Genomic DNA, 13,501 nt, shown 5'->3' on the forward strand with positions numbered 1-13,501 from the left:
CCGCTGGATTCTCCACAAGGAGCCAATTAAATTGGTGTTCCAGCTGTTTTATGCTGCCTGAGTGGTGCAAAGCCCCTGGATTGGAACCAGGGATCAACCAAGCATATGATATCAATGTGAAGCAAGGTGACAACTCACTCCTGAAAAAAATCACCTGTTTGGTTGTGCCATCAAGATTTTTCTCTGCCTCCATATAGCTGGGGATGATCTGTATCATGTCTTTAACAGGTACGCCAGTGACCATTCTGATTGTCGTCCTGTTGGTAACCGCCTCAGGAGCTGCCAGCATAATGGTGTTTTTAAAGATCCAGGAAAGGAAGCTACAAAAGCAAATGGATGACATCTGGTGGAAAATAAACTACAATGATATTATTATGCTTAAAGATCATAAGGTAAAGCAAGACCTTGAAATACCAGGAATCACACTAGTTATAAATGATTCTCTGAGAGAAGGGATCGATAAATTTGTCATCATTTTAGCAATTAGTAAGAACATAAGAACATAAGAATCGCCGTACCGGGTCAGACCAAAGGTCCATCTAGCCCAGTATCCTGTCTACCGACAGTGGCCAATGCCAGGTTCCCCAGAAGGAGTGAACCTAACAGGCAATGATCAAGTGATCTCTCTCCTGCCATCCATCTCCATCCTCTGACAAACAGAGGCTTTTGTCATGACGTTGGAGAAATTTACTTACAGCAAAGTACATAAGCATGTCCTTACTTTAAGCATTAAGTAGTCTTATTTAAATCAATAGGCCTACTCTTGTGCTTGAAGTTAGGCATGCACCTGAGTACTTTGCAGTATCAGGGCCTAAGGAGTTAATGGGTCAAACCATGACCTGGGTTACACTGATGGAATCTGGAGTGATTACTTTGCAGCAGTAGATGCTCAGTACAGGATTGGGTCCTTATACTGTGGTGATCTGATCTGCGTTGCCTGGCAGTGTTATGTCGGGTACACTTTTCCCCAATGATTTCGAAAACATTTTCTCAGCATATTCCTCACTAATAGGTGAAATTCACTGCTACCCAGAGGAAAATTGTTTGGAGAGGGCTCATATTAGTTCTGTGTCAACCCTGGACATATAACCCTCAGGGCTTAAAAATAGAGCTTTGTGAATACCGATTTATTCAGTTCACTGGCTGAACAGAAAAATTAAAAAAATATATTTCAGGTTAGTCAGAAATGGTTGTTCTCTATCTTTTTCAGAGAACTGAAAAAGTCAAAAAAAAATTCATTTAAAAAAAATGTTTTCATGGTTTTATTAAAAGTAAAATTGGGGGAAATACCAAAATAAAATATTTTTCCAAAAAGAAAAGACGTTTCTGATTTTTTTTTTTTGACTGGAACAATTGGCCAAAATTGATCTGAATTTGTGAATTGTTTTGGTCAACCCAAATCTGCATTTTTGTGTGTGGGGAAAAAAACCAACCATTTCTCATGAATTTTTTTTTTGCCAATTTCTATTTGTGGGTCATGTACTTTGTGCTGGTCCTCTGTATAGGAGTGAAGCCCTTAGCGTATGTGATTTCCTTCTACATCAGGTTTGGATGGCATCTTGCTTTTCATTACCTATGTTTTGTCTTTATTATTTATGGTAAGCACTGCAGGAAAACCCATTACTGGGTTTCTTCCTCATCAGTTTGTCTTTGTCAATATGGGCAAGTCTTAGGTTTGTCAAAATTTAACTAGGTTATTTATGAAGTTTTAACAGTATCACATCTCTTGTGTTTTCTCCTAAAGGATCATTTTGAGCTATCACAAACAAGCACACCAGTGTCTAAAGGACAAGAAAGTGTTGGGTCCAGTTTGATATTTTCAAGCAATTGGCGGTCTGGGTTGAAGGACAAGCAGGGGAAAGATGTATTTTATACTGCAATAGGTCTTTACCAGGTACGACTACAAAGGGAGATTAGGTGAGCTTCAGTAGGTGTACTTTCTGCTCTGTTATGTTAACTGTGTCCTTTTTGGTTTCCTTTGTGCGGCTTTGGGTGCTCTGTACAGGTGAATAGGGCACAAGATGGCCAAAAGAATAAAAGTCACAGTAGTTCTCAGGATTCACAGGTAGGACTGTGAAACTGATGGCACTAATTTACTAAGATTGCTGATGAATGTCCAGCTCTGCTTTGCCAAAAATGGCAGATTGCAGAAATGTCCTATATGAAATTCTCGCAGAGATGGAGTCAGAGTTTTTGGGTAGCATAATTGGCCTTCCAAAAGCATGACGTATCTTATGAGTCTTAACTTACTGGCTATATAATATAGTATATATACTATGACAGCATTACAGTTCTTGGTAATTCCTCTATGAGTACATTATTTCATCTGCAGAAAGTTGTTCTGAAAAGATATGCTATATCGATTAACATCATTGGGCAGAATGTTATACAAGAGAACCTAAATTAAAACCACTTCCAGACTGTATCGTCTGTGACAACCATTGGTAATTTGACTGTTAGCACAGGGTCTTCATTTGACTACCATGCTTTGTTACAGTCAGCTGGTTTCCCAATATAAATTTGGCATCTTTCCCTCAGAACCCTTAAAAATTGATTTAAAAGGCAATTTCAACTTTGTCACTGGGCAACTTAGTAATCCAATACCTCGTACAATGAAGCTTATATTGGTCATCTCTTATGGCTGCGTGTCTGTACAGGGAAAGATACGTTTAGCCATTTTAACATATGGTGGTTCTAAACTTCTAAGCACATGCTATGTTTTCTCATAGGTGCCTTCATAACCTTTTTGTGCAGCTCTCTTCCAAACAGTTTCTGTGTTAAAGTACTGTATGTTGGATTCCACCTTTCTGAATATTTGTTTCAGGGAACTCTTGTTGCAATCAGGTACATTGACAACCAAACAGATGCCTGGATTCGGAAACAGTCAGTCCTTCATGAAGTTCAGATGGTAAGGTTCAACCTCAACATGATCCTCCTATGCCCGACTGAAATGAAATGCTCAGTGGTTTGAGCATTGGCCTGCTAAACCCAGGGTTGTGAGTTCAATCCTTGAGGGGGCCACTTAGGGATCTGGGGCAAAAATCAGTACTTGGTCCTGCTAGTGAAGGCAGGGGGCTGGACTCGATGACCTTTCAGGGTCCCTTCCAGTTCTATGTGATAGGTCTCTCTCTCTCTCTCTCTCTCTTTCTCTCTATACTGTAAGTACTGCTGAATCCGGCAACTGGCCCATCTATCTTCAGCAAGCTGAAATTCACATCCAGAGCCTTCAATATTTTGTCGGTGTTGAATTTGGGAGAAGATTGGATTCTACTTAGGCTTCATCAGTGTCATGCATTTTGGTTTTGGGCACCTCTATATTAGAAAGGTATTGACAAGCTGGAGGAGAAGACCAATAACAAATAGGACTTAACTGAGTGACAGGAGGGACTGACATTTTAGGAGAGCTCCTGGGCCAGATTGTGATACCTTTTCTCATGTTGAGTGTTAATCTTACTCCTGAAGTAATTCTCTTGATTTCAGTGGGTCTAATCATGGTTCATGGTTCTATTCAATGTAAGTAAGAGTGTCAGATTCTGGCCCCAAAGGACTAAATATTTATACTGTGAAGATAAACCAGGGAAATAACTACCTTCTCCATCTTCAAGGTAGAAGCATTAAGAAGGGAGAGGAATTGTCTAGGATGGTCCAAAGGGGTATTTTCAGGGGCTGTGAAGAAGCTATAAAGCTGAAATAATGGGGATTGTACTAATAGTGGTGATCTATCAGGCTAGAATAGACTCCTGGAAATGGTGGAAGCTCCAATGCTTGAATCATCTGAAGCAAGACTAATGTCAGGAATAGAAAATATATTGTAGAGGCATTCCTGAACTAGCCAGGTTTGGACAAGGATGAGCTAATGACCTTTTCATTTCTACCTTGTAGGATTCTTGTAGTAAACGATGACTAAGGAACAACTCAGGGGTGGTGCTGTAATGTAAACAAATGTGTTTAACGAGGCCTCTTTGCTTTCAGATGCGCGAGTTGAGGCATGAGAATCTGGTGGCCTTCTTTGGTATATGCACTGAAATTCCCAATATCTGTATTATTACAGAGTACTGCAAGAAAGGAAGCCTAAAGGTGAGAACACCAGCATCATTTACATCAATAAACTTAGGGTTGACTTGTAAGAGAGCTTGCAAAAGAGCTGTTCTGAGCTCTAGCCAGGTCAGCCAGGACTGATATTCCCCCCCCCACCCCCCACACACACCTTTTGTTTGTTAGCTGTTTTTGCTGCTTACTCTTGCTCTGTTGATATCAGGACTTTCCTAGCTTCTAATAGCTAGGACTTCAAGTGCACATGTCCCTTCCTACTCCTATGCATCTTCATTGCTTTAGTGTTCAGTTCTTTCTTATGTGCGAGCATTTTGTGAATACCAGATAGGAGAAGCAGAATAGCACCCTGGACAACAATAAAAAAAACAGACATTACACCACAGAGGCAGTGAGTATTAGGACATCTTATTTACCAAGAAACATCTTATTTACTCAGCTTATTACATAAAACATAAGAATGGCCCTACTGGGTCAGACCAAGGGTCCATCTAGCCCAGTATCCTATCTTCCGACAGTGGCCAGTGCCAGGTGCCCCAGAGGGAATGAACAGAACAGGCAATCATCAAGTGATCCATCCCCTGTCGCTCATTCCCAGCTTCTGTAACTTATTGTGTAATAAAGCTCTACAGAATTTGTATGTAAATATGGGATCAAGTTTGTAATTGCCACTTGCCCAATAGCGATACATACAGACTATTCTCAGCAACCGCTGATTTGGAGACCCGTACACATGTATTAGGAAATAAGTTTTCCGTTTCCAATAAACGTTCACAGAGCAAATAGGCTGAGTTCAGTTCCATGTGCGCACTGCATCTCAGTCTGATGAGATCCAGTCCAATGCCATTCTGAATGTTTTTGTTTTTCAGGACATTTTGAGGAACTCTGATATTGAATTGGACTGGATATTCAAACTCTCTCTCGCCTATGATATAGTCAATGTGAGTACGACATTGAATTGTTTTCTGATAGAAAACCTTCTTGAAAAAGTTATGGAGCCTAGAAACGCTTATTGCTCTGGACTTTGAACATGTCAGAGACAAAAATGAGAATAATACACTATCCCGCTGGAGCCAGATGGAAGTGTTGGGTTTGCATTTGATAGGGGGTTGAGGAAGTTGTTATTGCAAATTATCCTTCTTTTATTGCATGTATTTATTTCATTCATTTGGAGTTCTGTTGCAGTGACTTATGCTTACACCATTAAACAAACCCCAAAGTAAACATTTGTTACACATAGGAAAAAAAAGGGGGTGGACAGTTAAAAATAAAATGTAAAAAGTTCTAAGGTTTTGAGACAATTGTTTGACATTGTAAGCTCTTCAGGACTGGACCGGCCATTCAAAAAAGAACTAGATAGGTTCATGGAGGATAGGTTCATCAATGGCTATTAGCTAGGATGGACAGGGATGGTGTCCCTAGCCTCTGTTTGCCAGCAACTGGGAATGGCCGATGGAATGGATCACTTGATGATTACCTGTTGTGTTCATTCCCTCTGGGGCACCTGGCATTAGGGTGACCAGATGTCCTGATATTTAACCCTTTGTCCTGCGTCCCGATCAATGTACAATTGGGACGCCATTTGTCCCGATATTCAGGTAAGGAGGCGAGCGGGAGGGAGGTGCCGACTCTGTGGGTGCTCCAGGGTTGGAGCACCCACGGGGAAAAATTGCAGCCAAGCTCCCCCCTCCTTGCCTCCTTCTTCCCCCCTCCCCCCAAATGAGCCATGTCCCCACTCCTCCCCCACTCCCAGCGCTTCCCACCACCTAACAGCTGTTTGGTGGCGCTTAGCGCTTTCCAGGAGGGAGGAGCAGGGATGTGGCACGCTCAGGGGAGGAGGTGGAGAAGAGGCAGGGCAGGGCTGGGGACTTGGGGGTGGAGCGAAGGCGGATGCTTGGGTGGGAATAGGCGGGAGGTGGGCTGAAGAGGCGAGTGAGCGGCGAGCAGGCGGGGTGGGGGGGTGGGGAGGGACGCAGCAAGCTAGCGGGAGGCCATGGGATGAGGAAGGGGTGGTGGGGGGAGGGTCCCCAGAGTGGGGAAGGGGCGGGACCTGGGGCAGAGTGGGGCAGAGCTTGGAAGGAGCAGGGGTGGCCTGTGGGCGGGGCTGACGGCACCCCAATGTGTCCCGATATTTTAGTGTTGTGATCTGGTCACCCTACCTGGCACTGGCCACTGTCGGAAGACAGAATACTGGGCTCGATGGACCTTTGGTCTGACCCAGTACGGCTGTACTTATGTATTTACTACATACAACACTGAGCACAAAGGAAGCCTAACCTGGTTGAGGCTTCTAGACAGTACTGCAATATGAACAACAGTAATAAATAATACACAAAACCATTATTTTAACATGTTTCTCTTTTCATTTGTACAGAGTTGTTTTCCAAAAGCAAAATTTTTGCTTGAAAATTTATAGATGCTACTAAATAGGGGGGAGGGAAGGAATTCCATTCCGATTTTCTTGTTAAAGTCCGATTCTGGTTTGTGTGTGTTGTTAAGACACAAAATGGGAGTGAGGAGAAAGGGGGAAAGATTACCAAATGATACAAGAGGTTGCTTCTGTTTCTGATACTTGTTGGTCATTTACTTGAAGACCCGTAGTGCGTGGCCTGTGACTCACGTAGCCACTTTTGTAACCTGGCTTTATTCACCTGGCCCAGGCAAATATTTTGCTACATTCCTTTGTCTGGTTTGTGGAAGTGAAGGGACTGTCCCCTTGCTGAGGTGCTCATGCTCCCAAGGCGGGCAGGAAGGAGTATGGCCATCCTGCCACATCCAAAGGAATAGGCCACACCTTTCTAGTCATGAATTTCATTCTTCAGTAAGGAATGAATGAAAAGTGCTAAGTAAAATGATTTGTTTGTGTGACAGCAGTGGAAAAAGGCCTCTCTGGATTGGGGCTCCATTGTGTTAGGTGCTGTACAAACACACAGTAGGAATAAGTGCCTGCCCTGAAGAGTTTGTAAGCTAAAGTTTTGATCCAATGATTAGGCCATAAGTCTACGATGTAGGAGAGAGAGGTTCATTTCCCATCTCTGCCACAGACTCTCCTATATGATCTTGGGCAAGTCACCTAGGCCTAGATTTTTAAAGGCGTTGTAGTGCTCAGTGTCACAATATCTAACTAATTAGGAGTCTGTCTTGTTTTCAAAAGTGATTTAGGCACTTAAGAGTCTTACAATGGTATTTAAGCTCTAAGCTCCTAAATCGCTTTTGAAAACAAGACAGGCTCCTAATTCAGCTGGGCATTGCAATGCTGAGTGCCACAATGCCTAAATACCTGTAAAAATCTGGGCCTAAGTCTGTTTCTCAGTGCCCCATCCATATAGGGATAATAGTACTTCCTTACCTCACAAGGGTGTTGTCAGGATAAATACGATAAAGAATGTGAGGTGCTCACATACTATTGTGGTGGGGAGTGTCACATTTCAGAGCAACCACGCCTGTATTTCTCTGCAGTGGTCCAGCAAGGGTACGCACTGTCAGGTTTCCAGCTCCCTTGCCCGTCACCTCTCTTGGTGAGTCTCGCTCTTGGCTGACTGGGGTATTTCCAGGCTGCACAGTCCCATGACTGTACTGTTATTCCCACACTGCCCAAGCAGGCCTGCTTGCTTTGTCTTCAGAGACGGTTAGCAGTACGACTGCCTACAGTTATGTTACTACACAGCTCTTTCTAAGCAAGCCTGTTTGAGTCTCAAGGTAAAAGCATTACAGAGAAAACCTATTAAAATCATTAGAAGAACCTACACGCATGCTAACAAGCTTACCAGAGATCACCCCTACCCCAACATGGGCTCTGGTAGGAACAGTCCTTCACTACTCTGTCCAAGCAGGGGGGCTGGAACAATTTGTATAGGGGAAGTGCTGAGAGCCATTGAACCAAACTGTAAACCCTGTATGTGATGGAAACCACTTCCTGCCGGGGGGTGCGGCAGCACCCCTAGTTCCAGCACCTATGCGCCCAAGGGGTTTCCTTGTGGTACCAAGTTCATCACCGCTTCAGCTCAGAACAAGCATGCAGTCTTTTGGGGCTGGGCCCTCAGCAAGCCAAGTTTCTCCAAACCTTCCCTAAGAACTGGGGCTCTTCTTAGAGCAGAAATAGTGCCCTGAGCCTGTCTGAAAACAGGCTATTTAACCAAAAATCTTTTCTTTGGCCTTGACTACACTGGCGCTGTACAGCGCTGCAACTTGCTGCGCTCAGGGGTGTGAAAACGCCCCCCCCCCCCCAGCGCAGCGAGTGCAGCGCTGTAAAACGCCAGCGTAATCAGTGCCTGCAGCGCTGCACGCTCGCTTGCAGCGCTGCAAGCTACTCCCCTCGGAGAGGTGGAGTACATATAGTGCTGCGAGAGAGCTCTCACAGCGCTGGTGGCGCGACTACACTCACCCTTCACAGCGCTGCCGCGGCAGCACTGTGAATTTCCAAGTGTAGCCAAGGCCTTTGTCTGTTGGTCCCTGGAGGATTCAGTTTGAACTAATATATGTGGACCCCACCAGATGGTTTCAATAACCAGAGGAAATACATTACCATCTCCGTATTCCTGGAAGAGTTACATACAATTCTACAATAACACAGTTGCATTTTTAATACAATGAGCCCCCAAAATATCAAACCAAACTCCATAAGGTTTAACTTAATTCAGGAAAGTATCAGGGGGTAGCAGTGTTAGTCTGGATCTGAATTAAGAATGGAAATTTCCATTACATGCGTCTGACGAAGTGGGTATTCACCCACGAAAGCTTATGCTCCAATACATCTGATAGTCTATAAGGTGCCACAGGACTCTTTGTTGCTTAATTCAGGAAAGTTTATCTTCAGTCCATCAGGTTTGTCCAGGGTATAGAATGATATTGTCAGTCTGTCACAGGGACGATATTAAATACCCAAGACATCTAGGTAGAGAGGTCAGAGATTCCATGTGGGCAAAGGGATTTGTGAAAACAATGTCCAGGATCGGGGCCTAACGTAAGGCCAGATACCCTGGGTGAGTGGAGGGAATGAGGACAACAGTAGCAGTGATAGAAGAATGTGGCTATCCAGACAAAATGTGGGCATAACTAGTTGATTTCTGGATGGGTTTGACCAAAGCAGACCATTGCTACAAATAGCCTGGACAACGTAATGGAAAAAAGACTAGCATAGGTACGATGAGTTTTAGGGACGAAAGCCCTGGTGTTTCTGACCAGAACCAGCTGAGCCAAGAGCTGGTTACATTTGCTGTTTGTTGCATTGACAGCCACAACTACCCCCGCCATTCACTGGGGGTATTTTATTCTGGCTGGTGCTTCTATAGCCACCACTCTAAAGTCACACGGTCCCTGTTTTTGTAGGGGATGTTGTTTCTTCACAGAAGCCCATTGAACTCCCATGGAAATCTGAAACCTACTAACTGTTTGGTGGATAGTCGCATGCAAGTGAAACTGTGTGGATTTGGGCTATGGGAGTTTAAGTATGGAAAGAAATACCGAGTAATTACTGAGAAAAATACCAACTATGCAGGTAAGTGGGTTATACAAGAATTACAAGCACAAGGGATGCACCAAAACAACGATTGATGGATTCCTCTAGCGGATGCTTTCCTTCATACTGGTCTTCACACACATTTTATCTGCAACACCTCTTTGAATATTGGTGATTGGAACACAGCTTTTGGAAATTACAGAGGGTTTTTTTTTTTAATTCCAGTAATGCTGCCTATAGATGAGCAAATAGCAGCAAATAATGCATATGATCAGTTTTTGTCTCTATTTTGCTCAATAATTGTCTTTGAGCAGCTTATGATTTTCTACAATTTGTTGTTTGAAAATGTTTGGTGAATAATTTTGGTAAATAATTTTTGGTCGGTAGCTGTGGATGAATTGAGGCATAAATGCTATAGACATTTATCAATATTGATAAATGCAAAGTAATGCACACTGGAAAACATAATCCCAACTATACATATAAAATGATGGGGTCTAAATTAGCTGTTACAATTCAAGAAAGAGATTTTGGAGACACTGTGGATAGTTCTCTGAAAACATCCACTCAATGTGCAGTGGCAGTCAAAAAAGCTAACAGAATGTTGGGAATCATTAAGAAAGGGATAGATAAGACAGAAAATATCATATTGCCTCTATATAAATCCATGGCATTCCCACATCTTGAATACTGCGTGCAGATGTGGTTACCCCATCTCAAAAAAAGATATATTGGAATTGGAAAAGGTTAAGAAAAGGGCAACAAAAATGATTAGGGGTGTGGAACAGCTTCCGTTAGAAGGAGAGATTAATAAAACTGGGACTTTTCAGCTTGGGGGAAAAAAAGACGACTAAGGTGGGATATGATTGAGGTCTATATAATCATGACTGGTGTGGAGAAAGTAAATAAGGAAGTGTTATTTACTCCTTCTCATAACACAAGAACTAGGGGTAATTAATGAAATTAATAGGCAGCAGGTTTAAAACAAATAAAAGGAAGTATTTCTTCACACAATGCACAGCCAACCTGTGGAACTATTTGCCAGAGGATGTTGTGAAGGTGAAGACTATAACAGGGTTCACAAAAGAACTAGATAAATTTGTGGAGGATAGGTCCATCAATGGCTATTAGCCAGGATGGGCAGGAATTGTGTCCCTAGCCTCTGTTTGCCAGAAACTGGGAATGGGCAACAGGGTATGGATCACTTCATGATTACCTGTTCTGTTCATTCCCTCTGGGGCAACTGGCATTGGCCACTGACAGACAACAGGATACTGGGTTAGATAGATCTTTGGTCTGACCCAGTATGGCTATTCTTATGTTCTTACAGACCTGTGCCTAAAGCCCTAGGTTCTGGAATCATTTGATTACAGGAGAATCACTTTTTTTATATAAATAAAGGCAAAGAAAAAAAAGAGGGGTAAAACTCCCCCCCCCCATTCTATCCTTCATAGTTGCAAAGAAAAGCTTGAAAATGTGACTCAAGTGCAACTGATGTAGTGAAGTCTGCCTGAGTCTGCAGGTGGCTGAAACAATAGCTCTGAGACGTGTTAACAGCCTCATGCATCTGAACAGGGTGCTTACTCCAAGGGCCACAGCTGTGAGGAGTCATACCGATACCACCCTCTAAGGTGCTGGCTTCTCCCCAGTCCACAAAGGCCTCACTACCACACTCAGAGTATCTTTCCAGGCACAGTTTTATTTCCCAGATGTAGGCAAACAAATCCCAAAATAGTTCCTCAGCCCACTCTCAGCTAAAACTCCCAGGGGATTTCCACCTTTGCCTTACTCAGACCTCCCTCCTTCCGCTTCAGGGCCTGTTGCAAGATCCTTCTGTGCTCTTTTAACAGAGCACCACCCAGGAGGCTCTTCCCCCCGTCCCTCACCCGCCGGTTCCCACTGCCCCGCCTCTGGGGGGGCTCTGGCAGCCTTTCCCAGGGAACTTCCTGCTGCTCCTGCCCCCGCGCTTCCAGACAGCCTGGCTCTTTATGGCTGCAGGTGCTGCTCTCCCCTCCTAATTGGCTGAACTGGGAGACCCTGTTCTAGCACAGGGGAGCTAGGTCTGCTTCATTTATGCCACCCTGTGACCCTGACCAGGGCCAGCTCCAGGCACCAGCTGACCAAGCACGTGCTTGGGGCGACACCTTGTAAGGGGCGGCCAATCTTGGGGTGTCGGGGGCGGTCAGTGTTCTTTTTTTTTTTTTGGTTCGGCGGGGCAGCGCTTGAGGGTTTTTTCGTTTGCTTTTGTTTCAGCAGCGCAGCGCCCGGGGTGTGTGTGTGTGTGTTTTGGCGGTGCGGCGCCCAGGGTATGTGTGTGTGTGTGTGTTTTGGCAGTGCAGCGCACCGTGTGTGTGTGTGTTTCGGCAGTGCAGTGCGCCGTGTGTGTGTGTGTGTGTTACAGCAGGGTGGTGCGGCGCTCGGGGCGGGGGGGAGGGTGTTACGGCAGGGCGGCCCTCTTTTTTTTTTTTTTTTTTGCTTGGGGCGGCAAGACAGAGGACTCCACATGTGGGCCTTCCCCTCCCAGCTACTGGGAGCCCATTCTCTGTTTTTACCCCTATTCTCCCAAAGGGGGTCTTGCTGCCACTTCGGGGCGGGGGCGGGGGGGAGAAGGAGCGCCCTTGCTGCTGCCTGCCCCTCTCTAGCTAGCTACCAGGCAGTGGTGTTGTGTGGATGAATGAGTGCCTGCAAGCGGCAGAGAAATTCTCAGTTGGATGACACTATAAAAGCACAAACCATCCCAAATAGTGTTCAGAATTTTAAAAGGCTGTCTAGCCTGTTCTTTGCCGATGATGAGTTTGACCCAGCTGAAGCACAGACTTCCTTGCTGTTTCCTATTTTGCCTTGTAGATCTCTATTGGACAGCCCCAGAACTGCTCAGGATGGGGGAATTTCCATTCCATGGGACCCAAAAGGGGGATGTCTACAGCTTTGCTATAATTATGAGGGAGCTGATTTATAACAATGAGGATGGCCCGTTCCAAGACCTGAACAAGGAAGCAGAAGGTAGAACTTTGTTCCTCTCTTTGTACTCCATTTCCAGATGGTCTTCCCTCTGTGAGCACATTTTTGTATTCTGGAGTTACCCTAAATGTAGTAGGTCTTCACTGCAAATAAAATGTGTTTTAAAATTCAGATTAGCTGTGACCCGTGTTAGCTAACTGTGGTTAAAATAGCAGTGAAGACACAGCTAACTCAGGTTAGCAGGTAGCATTCAACCTCAGACTCCCGTATAGGTTTTAACCTGCGCTGCCATCTCTTTAATGTTATTTTAACCCAGATCAGCCAGAGCGGGTTAGCTATTCTGAGTTAGGAACACACCTTTAATTTGCAGAGTAGATGCACCCTTGGGATGCAAGAGACTTTTTGTACGCTGAATATTATGAATGAGTATAGGCCGATAATTGTATTGCATAACTATCTGCTTGCTAAGGATAGACACCTTTGGTCTTTGGAGAGTCACACAGGCTTAACTGTATATATGTTTTAAGTGATTTTGCAACTTTGCCTAATAAAGCATAAGAATTTAGAACTTAATCTGAGCAAGAGTTCCATACTGGTTTCCTAACCTTGTATTGATTTCCTGTCACTATTTCTCATTGCTTCCCGCATTATAAGAAAAAAAATCACAGTTGCTTTGTTTAGCTTTGATTCAAATACAGCAGCAACTGTCTTCTCCCACAAACTCCTATAATCCACATATCGTATCTCCTTGAGGTGCATTACTTTTAGGAAAACCTGTCTCTCTTGTTTGACCTTCTATCGATCTGAATAAATTCCATGTTGTCTGTTCTGTTCAGATAATAGGGCTCTATATACCTTTTTATCTGACTTTATGTGCAAATGAAATGCATCAGAGCAAAGTGAAGTGTAGTAATTGCTCAGCTGAACATAGTACCAATGAAAACACCACACCATTCACACTTTGGAGCTACTCAACAGCCTGCAGTATTATGGCATGTACCAAGTTACTACAACTACACTCTGAAATCCCTG

General features: G+C 44.1%; 1 protein-coding gene across 1 annotated transcript in view; it reads left to right on the forward strand.

The window, feature by feature from the left end:
* The first annotated feature begins 273 nt into the window (after positions 1-273).
* The window catches only part of LOC101944291 (guanylate cyclase 2G-like), a 29,632-nt gene continuing 16,404 nt past the window's right edge, over positions 274-13,501 (forward strand). The window contains exons 1-7 of the mRNA XM_065552502.1: positions 274-392; positions 1,745-1,894; positions 2,825-2,908; positions 3,973-4,077; positions 4,920-4,991; positions 9,379-9,547; positions 12,356-12,511. Coding sequence (XP_065408574.1) covers positions 291-392; positions 1,745-1,894; positions 2,825-2,908; positions 3,973-4,077; positions 4,920-4,991; positions 9,379-9,547; positions 12,356-12,511 — 838 coding nt within the window. The 5' untranslated portion in view covers positions 274-290. The remainder of the gene's footprint in view (positions 393-1,744; positions 1,895-2,824; positions 2,909-3,972; positions 4,078-4,919; positions 4,992-9,378; positions 9,548-12,355; positions 12,512-13,501) is intronic.

Source organism: Chrysemys picta, chromosome 7 (assembly GCF_011386835.1).
Source record: "Chrysemys picta bellii isolate R12L10 chromosome 7, ASM1138683v2, whole genome shotgun sequence".
NCBI classification, from domain to species: domain Eukaryota; kingdom Metazoa; phylum Chordata; order Testudines; family Emydidae; genus Chrysemys; species Chrysemys picta.